The sequence below is a fragment of the Haemaphysalis longicornis genome, unplaced genomic scaffold, assembly GCF_048455015.1.
Source record: "Haemaphysalis longicornis isolate Haplotype H1 unplaced genomic scaffold, Haemaphysalis longicornis Haplotype H1 scaffold_9, whole genome shotgun sequence".
In the NCBI taxonomy this organism is placed as follows: domain Eukaryota; kingdom Metazoa; phylum Arthropoda; class Arachnida; order Ixodida; family Ixodidae; genus Haemaphysalis; species Haemaphysalis longicornis.
In genome coordinates, this window is record NW_027526460.1 from 124,892,410 (window position 1) to 124,909,066 (window position 16,657).

General features: G+C 49.3%; 1 protein-coding gene and 1 pseudogene across 1 annotated transcript in view; one reads left to right on the plus strand and one right to left on the minus strand.

The window, feature by feature from the left end:
- The first annotated feature begins 1,258 nt into the window (after positions 1–1,258).
- On the plus strand, positions 1,259–2,236 carry LOC144153415 (ELAV-like protein 3 pseudogene; annotated as a pseudogene).
- An 11,894-nt stretch (positions 2,237–14,130) lies between these two features.
- Nompb (intraflagellar transport protein 88-like protein nompB) overlaps positions 14,131–16,657 on the minus strand; it is a 60,058-nt gene continuing 57,531 nt past the window's right edge. The window contains exon 25 of the mRNA XM_077683145.1: positions 14,131–14,492. Coding sequence (XP_077539271.1) covers positions 14,368–14,492 — 125 coding nt within the window. The 3' untranslated portion in view covers positions 14,131–14,367. The remainder of the gene's footprint in view (positions 14,493–16,657) is intronic.

The following is a 16,657-nucleotide window of genomic DNA, read 5'->3' on the forward strand; positions in this document are numbered from 1 at the left end:
ATCCTCCTTGAGGACAAGCTCCCGTTGCGACGTGACATTCAAGAACCCCTCAATGTCTTCCCTTTACCCGCAATATGCACCCTGTTCTCGACAAGCAGCGAAGGTATAACAGCAGACACGCGCACTTACCGAGAAATGCCCGCTTCACCCCGCTACAGTTTACATGGACTAAGATAGCTACCGACCGCAAGAAGCTCACGCCGTCGCACTAATGAGCGACCGCAACACTCCTCTCAGTAAATCCTTAACAATTAGCACCAACCGACCCAATTAGCCAGAACAACCAACAGTAGACTGAGCCCCTACAAACTGACTGCATCCCTTCCATTATCATCTCGGATTCGAAAACGGCTGCTCGAAATTACGCCAGTATAATTAACTCGCCTCTTACGTTCCCAACTCTCTTCACAAATCTTCCCACTATCCCCATAGAGCTGATCTGGACTCTGGCACACATGGCAGTAGGAGGGGGGGGGAGCGAGGCAGCTCAGAAAGCCTCTCGAGAGATGACTATCTCAGCAAGTCCCATCTTCGAATGTTTCACGGAGCCCTACCAGCTTTAGGTGGTCTCATCACCTTTCATGATTGTACGGCACATTACCAACTGTTACACCACCAGCTCCCCCCTGCACACCCGACCACAAACCAAAGCCCTCCCTCAGCGCGACCACGTATACACCAAACGTATCCTTCCAGCTACACCTCCCCCAACTGACCTTACTCCGTCGAAACGCTCGAACATACCCTCTGGAATTGCCCCCATAACCCCTATCCCCCTTACGAGACAGTGGGTACTGGACAGAGGCGCTCGACCGCACCAACTTAATTACCCAACTGGTAGCAAGCCTAAAATTTGGGTTAGTTCATTGCACATACTGCTGAACCACGCTAATTTAGGACTTAAACAAAAACAGAAAATGAGCGACACCCCGATTTGCACATCATCCCATTACTGCTCTTGTTTTAGTCCTAAACCAGCCTTTGTTTGTGTCATTTTTCAGTTTTTAAGTCCTAAATCAAATCGGTTCAATAGTGTATACCCAACTGCTGGTCACGGCGAAGACTGCTGCGGTCACTGCTACACCGGTCACCACGCCGCCTACTGGGTATTTAAAGCTTGAATAAAACGTTTCTCTCTCTTTCTCGGCCAATCCCACCTTTTCGTATATGTACCATTACTGAAAGGCAGCCAATAATTTTGCTGACTAGGCCTTGCCTTCGAATCCCTGCGAGCCCCCAACCTCCTGCCCCCACTGACATGGCCGCAGTCAATGAGGACCTGCAACCGAATGGAGCGGAAATACAACAGGTGGTGAAGCAGGACAACGGCAACAATGACGGCAAGACGAATCTCATTATCAACTACATACCTCAGTGCCTGACAGACCAGGAGTTCCGCAGCATATTCACCACCATCGGCCCTATCAAGGCGTCAAAGATAGTGCGCCACAAGGTGACCGGCGTCAGCTACGGCTTCGGATTCATCGATTATGAGGACGCCGGTGACGCGGCCTGCGCCATCGAGACCCTGAACGGCCTGCAGATCCTGAACAAGAAAATCAAGGTATCGTACGCGAGACCGGGTGGAGAGGCCATCAAAGGGGCCAAGCTGTACATTCGGGGAATTCCCAAAGATTACCCTGCTGAACAAGCTGAAGTGATCTTTGCTCGCTTTGGGAACATCATACAATTTCGTGTCATCAAGAAAAATCCCGGCGCCCCCAATGTTGTGGCCTTTGTGCTCTACGACTTGCGCGTGAACGCCGAAGCCGCGATGAAGGCACTGGCAGGAACCATGCTACCCGGAGCTAGTGAGCCAATGGTGATAAAGTACGCACAGCTAAACTCAAATAAGCGGCAGCCGTCTGGTCCCCTACGAGCACAAAATCAACCCATCAGTCCTCCCCATATCAGCGCATCAGCACGTCAACTCCTCACCTGGAACAAACAGAAACATCCTAAGGGCTCAGAATCCTACAGGGCCGACATTCCAGGAGCGACGGCTGGCACCGGTGGGCACGTGCTGTTTGTTTATAACCTTGGAGTCGATAAAGACGAACACTCGCTCTACAAGTTGTTCGCCAACTATGGTAAGGTGATCAATGTGAACATCATCCGTGACGCAGCCACTGGCCTGTCCATGGGATACGGTTTTGTCACAATGGCCACCTACCAGCACTGCGTGTCAGCTATCAAAGCTTGCAACGGGCGCCGGTACGTTCAACGACACCTTTAAGGCCCTTTCGAACATCGCCAGATTTAGTCAGTGTAAAATGCTTCCAGCAGGAGCTGTAAGGGACCACCTTGCGGAATTTGCGTCGGAAGCTCAGGAAGTCCTGCAGTAAGGGATGCAGATACTGTTCAAAGCTGTTTTTTCTGTCATTCAGTCGCTGTTGAAGCCTTTGCTGACATTGCTGTAGAAATTTGGCCCTGCGGACATTTCACTGAACATTTCACCTGTTTTCCTAACCGTGACGTGTGCACCGACTGACTGCGGCAGCTGTGATTTTGAGCACCAACTTTGCTTTCAGACATGCTTGCACTCCTTGTACTGCTTGAACAAAAAGGTGTAGTGGCTGAACAGGGAAACATGCCACTTGGATGGCGAGAATAAAAGGTCGGAAGCTACTAAGGTTAGTAGTATTAACAGAGGTGAGAGAATGACCCTGGACATTGAAGAAGGCAAACATCAGGCTTACATCACCGCCTCCCTGTACTTCCTCTTACACTGAATGCAGTGCAAGTGCCGCATAGTTTGTCTTGTTGAATCATTAAAGGTGTAAAGGTATTTTGCAACTGTTACGTTTCATTTTAACTCTTGTGGTGACCTTTTATTTCAGTATTGAACAATTTGTGACTACGGGTGAAACTTAACCAGTGAAATTTCGCTTCGGCACATGCCGGAAGAACAGTAAGTCTGCAGTGATAACATCGCTCAGTATAAATAGCTTGCGGACGCACAGCCACCCAAGTGGCTGAGAGCACCGACCCCAAGCATGGCAAATTGGCCAATGGGTCCGAGCTTGGCAATACCTCGTTCGCCGTTATTGGGTGGTTTTGGGAGAGGTGACAAACCGACAATTGGCCAATCAATGGAAGGCCAATATAGGACAATGCATGGAAAATTATGTTACCATGATGATGCCTATGCGTGGACACCATGCTATTTCCGTGCACATTTCTGGTTTTATGGCCAGTCCTTGTGGCCAATGCCTATTCTATGAGTTGTCTCGCTGCCCTATTTCTGCTTTGCACATGCCCTTATAAAAATTATTTAAATCACAAGCATCAAATATTTTCTGTAATGAATAAAACATAAATCAAGCACCAAGGGAATTCATAGAATAGGCGCTGACCATAATTATATTGTATGCATTAAACAAGTTCTGCAAGAAATTTTTCGATGATTTGAGGCGAAAGCGTTTCTCAAGTTTCTATGTGTATGGTCATGTCTATAGTAACGAAGTTGAAAACATTTGCACCTCAAGTCAATATGTACAGACTTTACACAAATTAGATAACTACACTTTAATTTATTTCATTAGATAAAAAAATTTATTTCAGTGATCCTACGCCACACATCCTAGCGGAAATGAATTGAAAAGATTCAAACTCAGACTAACCCCGCCTTATCCCACACAACAACAACCACCACCACAAGTGATTAAGATGATTTCGTGTAAAAATTGTTTGGACGATCCACGTATTCCGCCGCAGCCAATCGCGGATGCCTCGCCCGCACTTGTCACTTCCACACGTGTCGACCACGGCGCCTCGAAAAAGCCACCATCGCACCTGGTACAACCTAACACTGCGTAACCGCAGCGCCAAAAGCAGGTTCTGTTCCCCGCGGAGGTCCACCGCATTCGAGCAAAAGCATGCGGAGGCATTTTCTTTCAGCGGGATTCACACGACGGAGAAAACCTTCTTTTTTTGGCCCGCGGGACCCGCTCACGTGACCGGTTTTAGGCTCCGCCCCTCGGTGGGGATAACCCGCGGTGGCTCGGCGAAAGAAAATGCCTCCGCATGTTTTCGCTCGACGGCGGTGGCCCTCGGCGGGGAATGGAACCTGTTCCTCGGCGCTGTCGTCTGCTAGTCACTCCGCGTAGCTCCGCAGGTGTGGATGCGCCGCCAGGCCGGATAATCCGGTCACGTGCTGTTGACGTCACATATCCGCCCGCCTCCGTGAGAGGGTTTCTCCGTCGTGTGAATCCCGCTTTCCCGGAGCAACCGCGGGCGTTCCCAGCCGAGGGGTGGAGCCTAAAACTGGTCACGTGAGCAGGTTCCGCGGGCCAGAAAGACGGGTTTCCTCCGTCGTGTGAATCCCGCTTTAGGGGAAGGGAAGTAAAGTAGAATTGGAGGTGCTGGTGAAATTATGAGAGGCAGCGGGGAAAAAAATGAAGCAGAATGGTAAAAGGAGTGGGTTATGCAGGGAGAAAAGGTGAGAGGACAGGGGACAAAAGGTACAGTTGGAGAAGTCGATGTAATGCAGGGAGGAATTGTAGATGAAGATACGGGAAAAGAGCGTAGCGGGAAGGCGAAAGGAAGGGAAGGGCTTGAAGGGATTTGACGGGGATGATGTGATTGAAGTGGGGAAATAGAGGGGAGGACAAGAATGAGATATGGTGATGTTCTGTTAGAGTGAAAAGGGTGGGTGTTGAAGAATCTCAAAGGCGAACGGAAAGCAAGAAAAGCAAACTGTATTCACAGTAAGTACAGGGCAAAGCAAGCTTCGACATGACGACCGAGAATCTTCCTTCTTTCTCGTCTTCGTTTGTCTCATCCACGTGCCATCACGCCGAGATTCCCGCTATTTTTCCACGTGCTGGGCCCCGCACGCGGGCGCCAATTTCAAACCAGCTCACAGTTCCTGGCAATAAGAAACATCCTCCCGGCCCCAGCACTGAGGGTTGTAATCTCCGTCTACGCTGCAGTAAGCTCTATTGGGTGCAGTAGCTGCACCGGTCGTCGCGATGTAGCTCCGCTAGGAATCCTCACAATGCAGGCTCGGACGTTGTGGTCGCGTCCCATGATAACTTGTATAACCCGACCAGTCTTCCACATTTGTCAAGGAGCTTTTTCTTCGTGCACAAGCACCAAATCTCCAACTTTAAGCTCGTGGGTGGGCACATTTTTCGCGTGGTGGAAAGAGGACAGCTGCAACAAATATTCCTTCCGCCATCTCCTCCAGAACTGTTCCGCAAGCCGTTTACGATGGAGCCACCTTCACGTGACTTCGCTTCTTGTTGATTCCGCTGTTGGTGGTTGACCCGCAGGTATCGCAACAAGCCTCCTTCCTATTAGGAAGTGTGCGGGCGTGAGTACCTCTGGGCCATTTGGTGCTGCAGAATGGTACGTGAGCGGACGGGAATTAATTACCACCTCTGCCTCTTGAAGTACAGTCGTCAGTTCTCCAGTCGTCAATGCAGCTTTCCCCAGGACTCGCCGTAAACAAGATTTTACGGTTCGCACCATACGCTCCCAAAATCCGCCCCACCACGCCGCTCTTTCTACAATAAACTTCCATTGCACGCGTGTTTCAGCACAGTAATCTCGAAACTTTACGTCCAGGAACGCCTTTTCCAACGATGCAATATCTTTGGATGCCTTTTTGAAAGTTCGTGCGTTGTCCGTGTAGATGACAGCCGGGAGTCCACGGCGAGACGTGAATCTTCGTAGGGCTAGAAGAAACGCTTCACTCGACAGTCTCGAAACCAACTCCAAATGCAGGGCTCTCGTAACTGCACATAAAAACAAGGCAATGTAAACTTTCGCAGATTATCCTTCAGTGCGAGCATAAAGAGGTCCAGCGAAGTCTATCCCTACTACCTCGAAGGGATCCGAGCGGCGCACTCTATCACAAGGTAAAGGGCTACAGGCGCACTCGCTGGCCTTAGTCATGTCCTTAAGCAAGCATTGCATCTGCCAATTACCTTTTTTACTATTTGTCTTCCGCGCCGGACCCATAATCTCTGTCTTAGCTCGGTCAATGTGTCTTGAGTCCCGCCATGAAGGGTTCGTTGGTGGCAATCGCGAATGACAAGTTCGGTGAACGCGTGAGAAGGTGGCAGAAAGAGAGGGTGCTTGACTTCCTGTTCTTCTTGAGAGAACTCTAGCCTGCTTCGTACACGCATCAATCCCGTTGAGTCAAGGAACGGACTGAGCATCCGAATGCTTGATCGGCAGTCGAGAGGAGCTTGATTCAAGAGCCGCTCGAGCTCCTCACCGTAACTATCTTGTTGAACAACGCGGATCCAGTACAATTCCGCGTCCTTAATCTCTTCCGCTGAGATGGATGTAGATATCCGGTTGGCAAGATTTCTACAGAGGGGAATAGGAGTAGCGGAAGGGTAGGGAGACAAAAAAATACGCTGAGGGGGGGGATGCGACGCTGAGGGGGTTCAAACGCAAGCGGAGAGCAACCGTCGACCGAAAGGCCACCGGAGAGCGGCACCCCGGTTATATGCGCAGCGCGCCCGAAGGACAGGAGACCGCGGAGAGAGAGAGTACTGCACATGCGCAGCACCGCGCGCAGCGCCGCCCACCGGCGTAGTGAGAGCGCGCTGGTCCGCACACGCTCTCACTTGGGCACGCGCCGGTGCCAGTGCGTCTGCCGCGGCTATGACGCAACACAATCCAACACAATCCACTTTAATCCAATCCAAATCCAATCCAAGCCAAGCCAGGCCAATCCAATCCAATGCAATCGAATCCAATCCACTGCCCCTCGCGAGAGCGTTCGCTATCGTGAGGAGAGGGGGAGAGTGGCTGCGGACAACGGACGCACGCAGGAAGGACAGGGCCGCCGACAAGAGATGCTCTGAGCGTCGCATCTAAAATCTCCCATCTCCCCTCTCGGGAACCCCTGTGTAGATGCGACGCATAGGGGGTTCACGTTGCAGCGTTGGACAGCGGAGGAACGGCGCTGGAACGATGGAGCGGAGCGGCGCAGATACCGCGTTTTATAGCGCGCATAACGGTAAGGGGACGCGCCGGCGCCAGTGCGTCTGCCGCGGCTATGACGCAACACAATCCAACACAATCCACTTTAATCCAATCCAATCCAATCCAAGCCAAGCCGATCCAATCCAAGCCAATCCATTCTAATCCAATCCAATGCCCCTCGCGAGAGAGTGTTCGCCATCGGAGAGGAGAGGGGGTGAGCGGCGGAGAGCGCAGCTCACGCGGCGAGGAGAATGGGGGGGGGCGGACGCCGACAACAACGCAGACGCCGGATGCAGGGACAAGGCGAGTGAATGAGATGCAGTCGCATCTAAAAAGATGAACATCAGTAAAAGGGTGAACGAGTTGCAGATGGGAATGTGGTAGTGGAGAGTAGGGAAGGAATTGGTCAGCGGGAGTTCGACGCGCGGTAAAATAGGGGGGACAGGTGGCCTAGGGAGAGAAAATAGAATGGTTGGTGGTTAAGAGAATCAGAGATGATGTAAGAAGAGATGAGAGCAGGGAAGATTAATGGAGCAATGAGAATGGAAGACAGTGAGTGGAATAGGAATGGAGTATAGGGAAAGGAAAGATGACGAGAACAACGTCAGGGAGAGAAACGGACGGACGAGATAGAAAATCAGATGAGATTGACGGAGGAGATAGGTCGAGGTCATAGGACGTAGGGGAGGAGGCCGGGGTCAGAAAATAGATATGTGAGGAGGCAAAAGGAGTTGAGCCTGAGGAACAGTTTCAGGAGGCGGAGTAAGGGAGGAGAACAACGGTTGAAGGCGGACCAGTTAGTACATAACTGAGTTATAAAACATCGCGGGAAACGAGACAAAAAAAGGAAACACAGACAGGGCGCTAGGAACTTAGGAGCGGTAGGGTAGGTGATGAGGGGAAGAGAGGAGCATAGAAAAGGAAAGGCATTCAGACGTAGTGAAGGCGAGAGGGAAGATGGCGGATAGACTGAGAGTGGAGGGATGAGGGAGAGCGTTCGGATTGGAAGGAGGCGAGATAGGCGTTATATGGAGGAGAGGCCGAAACATAATCGTCTTTCGGCACCCTTTATATTATAGACCCTTGCAAAAAGGGCGGACAACACTGAGAATTCAGCTGTGGTAACACTGGTGGTGAACGCGACGGCGCCATTAGAAAGGAAGCGGGTCGTAGCAACGCCGTTTGCGGTTGCACGTTTTCGCCCACGGCTTCGCGAGTCTGTTGCCCCATCGCCGGAGTCATATTTCTCTCCTAAAGTGGTGTTTTGCGCCACCTTTCGAAGATTAACGCTGGTCAAATCGCTTCCGCTTATCTACCCCGCTGCACAACGGCTCGTCTGGCGCGACTCGAGACGTGCCCTTCTTTTCTCCTATTTCTTCTGTGTTCCTTCCTTCCTCTGAGTTCCTCTCAAGGCGAAGGCGACTACCTCTGCTCGCTGCTGACGCACGCGTGCGACCTATCGCTCCCGCATTAGCACCGCATTCACCGACGGAAAAATTAAGCACCGCAAGTGCAGAGGCGGTGAATCGCAAACATGACCTCTAGCAAAGACATCAAAATCAGTTTCATCATGCATGCTTTGGTCATTTTCGCTAATAGTTTTGAAAGTTTGAACATACGCAAAGTGAGCGCTCAGCAGAGACGGACCGCTTAATGGCCCGTTCATAGCGGCCAGCCGCCGCTACCACTGGGCAAGGGCGCATCGATTAAACACAATTAAAACTCGACAACCAAACAAGGAGGCAGCGCTAAGGCTATTCTTTATTAGCAACAAATCCTACCTTTGCTTGCTGCTGTTTGTCAACACTGACGATGGCGTAACGTAGGACTCCACGCTGACGTATGATCGCTCGTACTCGACCTTTCAGTGGTCGACCTCGAAGAATAAAAATCGTGAATATGCCGCTCTTCTATCGAAGGAAGGGCGGCAAAGTTATTTTCCCATCCTGCAGTGGGAAACACCACTTCGCGGAACGCGTATGCAATTACGTGGACGGTGGACGGTAGCTACTCCATAGAAACTCTGTGCTCGCAGCCTTTTCGCTTCCTTTCTAATGGCGGCGCAGCGGGTGCACAGTGTTGCAAGAGTGGCTTGCTGCTTTTCCGCCAACGATTTGGCCATTTTGCAAAGGGTCTATAGCGAGCAGATAGTCGGTCGTTTTTTTTTTCTTTTCATTGGATGAACATTGTCTAGCCTCAACATTATTGTTTAAAACTGGAAACTAGGCTTGAAGATGAAGAAACGGGTATAAACTATAAATCAGCTCATGGCGCCCAAAATGTTCACTTTAAGATGTCACAGGCATGACAGACGTCATGTAGTGATTTGAATTTGAATATGTAGTGGTATGGTTGGAATAATTCCTTAATTTTGTTAGCACAACAAAAATTGCAGGGCACCGGAAAAATGTACCGCATAAAGCAAGTGCACTCGCTGAAGCATAACTGCAAAGGGACGCACAGGCGAAAAAATTCACGGAAGCTTGCACTCACGCTCAACACTTGAATTTACGGAACTGTTGTAGGTGAGCATTTCCGGGAACATATTAAAGGTTCAGTATCATTATTTGCATAATCGCGATGCTAGTAGTGGTCGTCATATGCATCAAAGAGGTAATCGCCTTCTTCGCGGCGAGTGGTGGATGCAAAGTCATCCTCAACATTGTAGACTTTCACCAGCTCTTCGACATCGACTCGAGGCAACAGTGGCGGGTTCTGCAGGTCGTCTCGGGAAGAAGTGGCAAACTCGTAGCCATGTCTCCAAATATTCATAACGGCTTCTTGAGAATGCGGCGGCCGCGGTGACCTTTGCCAAGCATGGTGTTTGTCACCTTTAGCATTAGCGCTGGAGTTTTTTTTTTTTTTTTTTTTTTTTTTTACACGTGGGGTAGCACGTGAGGACAGCGCTGGAGTGATCTTTTTTTTTTGTTTTGTTTTGCTACTGCGCGAGCTGGGGACGCTCAGCGGTCGCCGCGAGGCACGCGCTCACTAGCAGTAGGCATTTTATTGGTATTATTTTCCTGCAACGGAGAACGTTCTGCCAGTAACAGCAGCTCCGCTGTTAATATGTCGAACTATTTTGCGTTTAGGATGGCACTGGGGAATGGAGTGCCAGGGAGAATACGTACAAAGGAACGAAAAATAAAGTATAAAGAGAGAAAGGAATTAAATTAGAAAAAAATGGGGGGGGGGACAAGAAGGGGAGGATGAGGGAACTAGAAAGAAAAAAAATACCATCCATTCCTAAAGGAGGTTGAGAGAAGGCCGAAAGCTAAAAGTGCGCGTTGCCTTCGCTGAAACTGCGCGCAATCTATCGTCAACCCTTCAAAGACCCTAATCGCAAACGAAGAACGAAGCAGCCGTGCAATCGTTTTTCGCTCACTTAATAAAACGATTCTACGAACGATCAAAACGCATACCGATACGTGGTTAACAAGATACAGGTATATCACGCACCAGTCGCGAAGGAATGCAATAGCTATTGTACTCCTTCATGATTGATGCGTGTATTATCTTACCTGTAACCGTTCCTTTTTATCGATTTTCAAGTAACCGTTTTTCTACAATAGAAGCCCTGTTTCACGCACGTGCCATGTGTCTAAAACTCTTATCAGAGCTTTTAGGCCAACCAACCAGTCTATGGGGAAATGCATTAGTCTCACTAAGCATGTCCCCATACCGAACGAGCAAGAACGAACGCTAAACTATCATTTATTAGAAGCACGTGCATTAGCCGTTCCATTTAGTATTCGCTGTAAACCGTTTTAGGGCCTCAATCACGTTCGCGCCGATCACCGCAGTAGTAGCCCGCAATCGCCGCTGTGTTAGCGCGAAGTAACTGGCAGATTTCAGACAAGCAGGCAGTTATTTGGTAGCACCTTCCGCATCACAGGGATATAATTTCGTGCATCGCTGTTACATGAACGAGGTTAACACAGATACGATTTACAGCGCACGCGACACGCATACACGAGAAAGCAGCAAGGTCCACGGTCGTTGCTGCACTTGCGATGACACAATAAACAATAATACTTTGACTTCTAGAGTCCTTACCTGCCTCCCTCGAGCATCCTTCTTCCCATTTTGTGTGCAGCATGGCACACAATAACATGTGGGCGCCCTGGACGACAGAAAACGCTAGATGGCCGAAAACTCGCTTCCCCGTTCAACCCTTGAAAATGGAGGCCGCGCTATCGGTGCCCGCGAGGGGGCAGCAGATTTTGAATAAGGCCAATAGATTGTATTCACTGAAACCTTTAGCTGTAAATTTATTCGCTTGGCAACACTGGAAACGGCCACGGACATGGCGCGGCCTGTGCAACTGCGCCGGCAAGCCGCAGAACAAAAAAACACCGGCGCGCGTCTTCTGCTTCGTTTCAACCCGATTCTCAACGGTGGGGTCAACAGAGATGTTATTTATCGCACTCACATTGGAGTCAAGGCATTACTTTACGTTAGGTGCAGTAGACTTTGGAACGTTCAACACACATCATGTGTTAGCACTGACAAGTGCCCCCATCCATCGGAGCCCGACGTAACCAGTGACGGCGCAGTCACATGGTTGCCTGCATGCGTGCCTCACCAGTGAATGCAACCTATAGAGACTAGCGTGAAAAGGTAGAATTGAGTCAAGGGTACTAAAGGCAGGAGAGGAGAGTGGAGGAGTATGAGTACGACTGAGAGGAAGGAAGTGGCGTTCAATGGGAGAAATGGCCACAACGCCATCTTACGATGTAGTTCGCAGCAAAGCAAGTTGATCTGCGACCAGTTTTAGGGGCGAAGCTCCTTAAGTCATGGGTCTGGCCATCCCTTGTGTCTCGTGGTACGTGACCGCCGCATGCTTTCGGAGATGTCGCAAAGTGGGCCGCGTTGCACGCGCAAGAACCGGCTGCAACCGGCAGCGCAAACTCGGCACCGGGAGCGCGAGCTTGTCTGTGTTCGCCAACGGAGGCGCGAGCGCACGTGCACTGCGAGGGGGAGATCACGCACGAGATCACGCCACGAACGCAGGCAGTCGTTCTCGGAGTTCGAACGAGACGCAAGGACCTTTGCTCGTTTCCTCTCGTCTTGTTCGGGCACAAGTTCGCCCTAAATAAAAGTTATTTCTTTACCGTTGTGTCCCATCCTACGTGACAAATTGTGGTGGAGGTGCGGGGTAGTCCTCGATGGCGCGGGGTCTTTCACCAGGTCTGGGCCTGGGAGCATTGACTCCGAAAATAAAAGTTGATTTGTACAATGTACGCACACAGTCTTACGTCTTTCTTAATGATGTAATGGGCGAACTTTCACGGGAGAGTTACGGTTACCGATGATCTCCCCCTCTCGAGCTTCGCCCCACTTATCATCATTCATTCCGTGGATATGGCGTGATTTTTTTTTACTCTGCGAACGCATGCGACCATTTCTCAGCATATGTAAAACTTTGTATCCTTTTTTTAATAAAGGGTTTTTACAAGAGGGCATCATGGTACCAATACAGTGCAACTGATGTGGTCTTACTGAATTGACTGGTTTTGTGCTGATGTAGGTCTGATTCTGGTACCACTATTTAGAAAAAAAATTAATGACTTCATTTATAATGTCATTTGCGTTGCAAGGGATCACCCGATCACAACCCACATGGCAGTGGAGACTTTAATGACTTCATTTATAATGTCATTTGCGTTGCAAGGGATCACACGATCACAACCCACATGACAGTGGAGACACTGAGGGCACACATTAGGCAACTCACCCGGTTGCCCCATCACCACCTTGCATCCCTGCCTTCAACACGACCGCAGGCATCTTTTTGTAAGGTGGTTGCCGCTCACAGTCGGAGCTTGCCATCGAGCTATACACCTCCGTCTCGGCCCTCGTCGCCACTTTGGTGCCTGTCACAGCCACAACTGCACTTAAACATCCCGGGAATTAAAAAGAAAGCGGACCTTCCACCTAGCGGTCTTCAACAGCTATCCCTACTCTTTCTACATGAGGCGTACAGAGACCGGGTCCATGTCTACACGGATGGGTCTGTCACCACGTCCAGTTCTGCCGGCGCTGTTATGGTACCACAGAAGTCGACCGAAATCCATTTTAAGCTTTCAAACTCGACGATGTCAACCGCTTCTGAATTGGCAGCTATTCGGGAGGCCCTTCTATTCATCCAGCGGGAATCGCCAGAAAAATGGGTTGTGCTATGCGACTCGAGGTCCGCTCTTCAGTGCATCCAATCTGCCCTCCTCCGCGGCCCATACGAACAACTTGTGGCTGAAATCCGGTGCTTATATGACACAGTAGTCAGGCATAGACATGATATCGTTTTCCAGTGGCTCCCAAGCCACTGCGGCATTACTGGGAACGAACAGGCGGATAGAGCGGCTCATGGCGCCCACACAAGTACAAGATTGACCTGCATCCCTCTATCACGCACTGATGCAGCAAGGTCGCTGCGGTCCATTGCCCGGCAAGTCACTCTCGTTAAGTGGAATACACCCGAGTTCTCCAACGCTCGTCTTTACTCGATCGACCCAGATTTGCAGCGCCACCTACCTAATAACGTGCCACGCTCGGACGTCACCTTACTTTGTCGCCTGTGGCTAGGTGTTGCCTTCACCGGTGCTTACTCCTACACCATTGGAATGGCCAACAGCCCTGCTTGTGATGCGTGCGCTACCGACGAGACGATTGAACACCTTCTGTGCCATTGTGACCGCTTCATAACGCCGAGGCAACAGCTCTCCACCACACTTCGCCGACTCGACGACCTCCCCTTTACAGCGCAGACAATTTTGTTCCATAGGCGTTGTCCGACACAGGCCGAAAAGGCTATAAAAGCCCTACTGCTCTTTTTGAAGGACACGGGCCTGTCTGAACGATTGTAGGGACATTACTATAGTGCAGTGCCCTTAGTTCGCCCATTTTATCAGTGGACCGTATTAGTTTTGTGCATTTTCTGGTTGTGTCCGTTGTTTTTACCGCCTTTATAGTTCCCTGGTCACGCCTTGTGTTTTTTATACTTTTCTTTCTCTCATTTTCTCCTTTAATATGTACCGCTGTCCTTTCTTTCCCTTTCATTTCCCGTATCCCCTCCCCCCTGAGTAGGGTAGCCAACCGGGCAGTATTCTGGTTAACCTCCCTGCCTTTCCTGTACTATTCCTTCCTTCCTTCATCTAAAAAACGTAGGCGAACGAAGTCGGCTGGAACTGATAGTTTATTACACAAAAAAGTGTGAGAATCTGTTCTTTGTTCTTTCTTCGTGTGGCATGGAGTCCATGTTGCTAGCTGGGAATGGGCTCGGGCTCTGTATCAACATAAAGCCATGTGGATTGGTGAGAGGTGTAATATGCGCATAACGATTTGAATGCACGTGAGTACATTTGACAGGATTCCGTGTGGGCTGAAAAGCATGCTAACAGAACCGGCTCGGGATGACCCTGCCATTCACTCTGGCAGCATGTCGTCCCCGAGATCATCATTATCAAAGTCGTCTTCAATCTGGTTCCTCGCCCTGGCTGCCGTTCGAGGCCTCTCCTCCAAGGGTCCAAGAGGATCCTCGTACGATGCATCTGCACGCACATAGGCAAATCCAACGTAAAAGAAAATTGTGAACTAGAGCGTAATAAAAATCGGCCTTAAGCACTCCTAAACACTCGTTTTTGTTTGCAAAAGCCTTCCTTTACTACTACGCAGCATCATTTAAGTGTGTTTCACAGGTTTAGGAGTACACACACACAAAAAGAAAGAACAAAGGCACAATCAAAGCAGCGACGGGCCTTCGTATATTCTCTGAAATCACTGATCTGAGGGGTCACTCATAGCGACCAGTTTATTTGGCTTATTTAACGAGCTATTAACGAGCAAGCTAGAAGTAAAATGACGTGTTCACTTCGCAAACTAGCCGGGGTGACAAACTCTGTACTCTGAACAAATGCAGCTGCCTCGGTTTCCCCACTTTTTTCCTTCAGGGGACTACAAAAGCAGGGTGCAGCAACAGAAATGTTTATATAGTTGTATATCATCTAGAAACAAGCTGCTAACATTCCAGAGGCAAAATCTTTTGAAGCTTCCCCCCAAAAAACTTTTGGGAAATATAAAGACACTGAAATTTCCTGGGCGTTTTACGAGAGATGGGACAGGCGTGTCCAGCCGACATCTTTTATTTTGACGACAATTTTATATATCGCTCTCTGTGCTCAGGAGAAAACATATGTGAAGTTATTTTGTGGGAAAAGATATTGCTTCCACAGAAAAATTTGAAAGCCGGCTCGGGTCACTAAGGCGTTGAGCGGCTCGCTAAAAATTTTATACTCCTAAAACTGTAAAACAAAACCTACTGCAGCTGTCTTCATAGTTCTTTTTATGTAAAGAACTTTGGTACTACGAAATGATTTAAGGAACTCGTGTTTGGCTTGCAGAGCGAATTCCATTTATTAAAAATTCGCAATTCGAAAGAATGTTTGAAAAATGCCTAGATGTAGGGCCTTCTCGCAATCTAATCAAGCTAGGTAGTTGAAAATTTTCAGTGTTATTCTTCTATCCTTTTTAAATATTCGTGCCAATTTTAGTGCATGTGCTCAAGACGGTTCAATTTGAAAAAAGCACTGTGCTGCAGCTAGGTAACGCATTTTTTGAATATTTTGAAAGACAATTAAAAAAGGCCATCTTCGATTTCTTTTCAAACTTTCAGAAATTATTACTCTCTATCACCTACGCTAAGACCGTGCTGCACTATTTTGTTGTTTTGCAATTACAAAATGCCAAATATGCCCTTTGTAGCAGTATTGCGGTGGCATACTCAAGTGCTTTGTGAGAAGCTTATCCCCGCAATGCAGGGCGAGAAATACCCACTACATAGAGAAACATTAAATAAGCACTGCAGTGAGCATGCTTCGTTGATTAAGCGTGAACAAAATACTCAGCATTTCACCAAGTTGTGGAAAAGCACCCCCAGTAGACCGTTCAAGCTACCGCAGTCGCTCTTCCGGATGCATCTCTTCATGCACTGCTCAATGTTTTTGTTTGCACGATGTGTAAGGCCCACTCGCATATACACAGAGATCCAAACCTCTCGGGTGTGACCGGGGAGCACACGCTATGCCCGAAATGAGTCTAACTTGCAGCGTCGGGGGAAGCATTCCAGCGGAAATGAATAAGTTCTGAAGATCGGCGGCTGACCTTCCTGCTTAGTTTCCAAAAGATATGATCTAATGCTTCCCAGCAGAACTAAATGTATCAAACAAAGCATATAACCATGACCTTAGTCGCCGTGAGCGATAACAGGGGGCGGCTTGAAAAAACCGCCCCATCTAGGAACAGTTTCTGCCTGGTCATCGCCGGCGGCGATTCACGGACATCGGCAAGCTCCAGAAGGCTCAATGGCTTAAGAGCGGTTAGGATCGCGTGCTTTGTGCTGATTGTTTAGGATGGCATAAGAAAGACGTTTTCTAAAGAAGGAATTTCTTTTGCGGGAAAAATCTGGACACTGGAACAAAAGATCCTGTTAAGCCGAGTAACCAGCATGTACGTCCTGACATGTATTTAAGGTGGCTAGACGGCTGCCGCGTTGAGACTCTTCGCATCTAAAACGCTTAGGTTGCCGCAAACTCACTACTGACCACACGGATCATCCTCACTGCCCTCCTGCTTATGCTCAAATGAACGACAGCGAAGACGTACGGCCTCATCAGTGCTAAGTGCTCTGCAGTAGCGTACGGTGCCACAAAGATCCTCG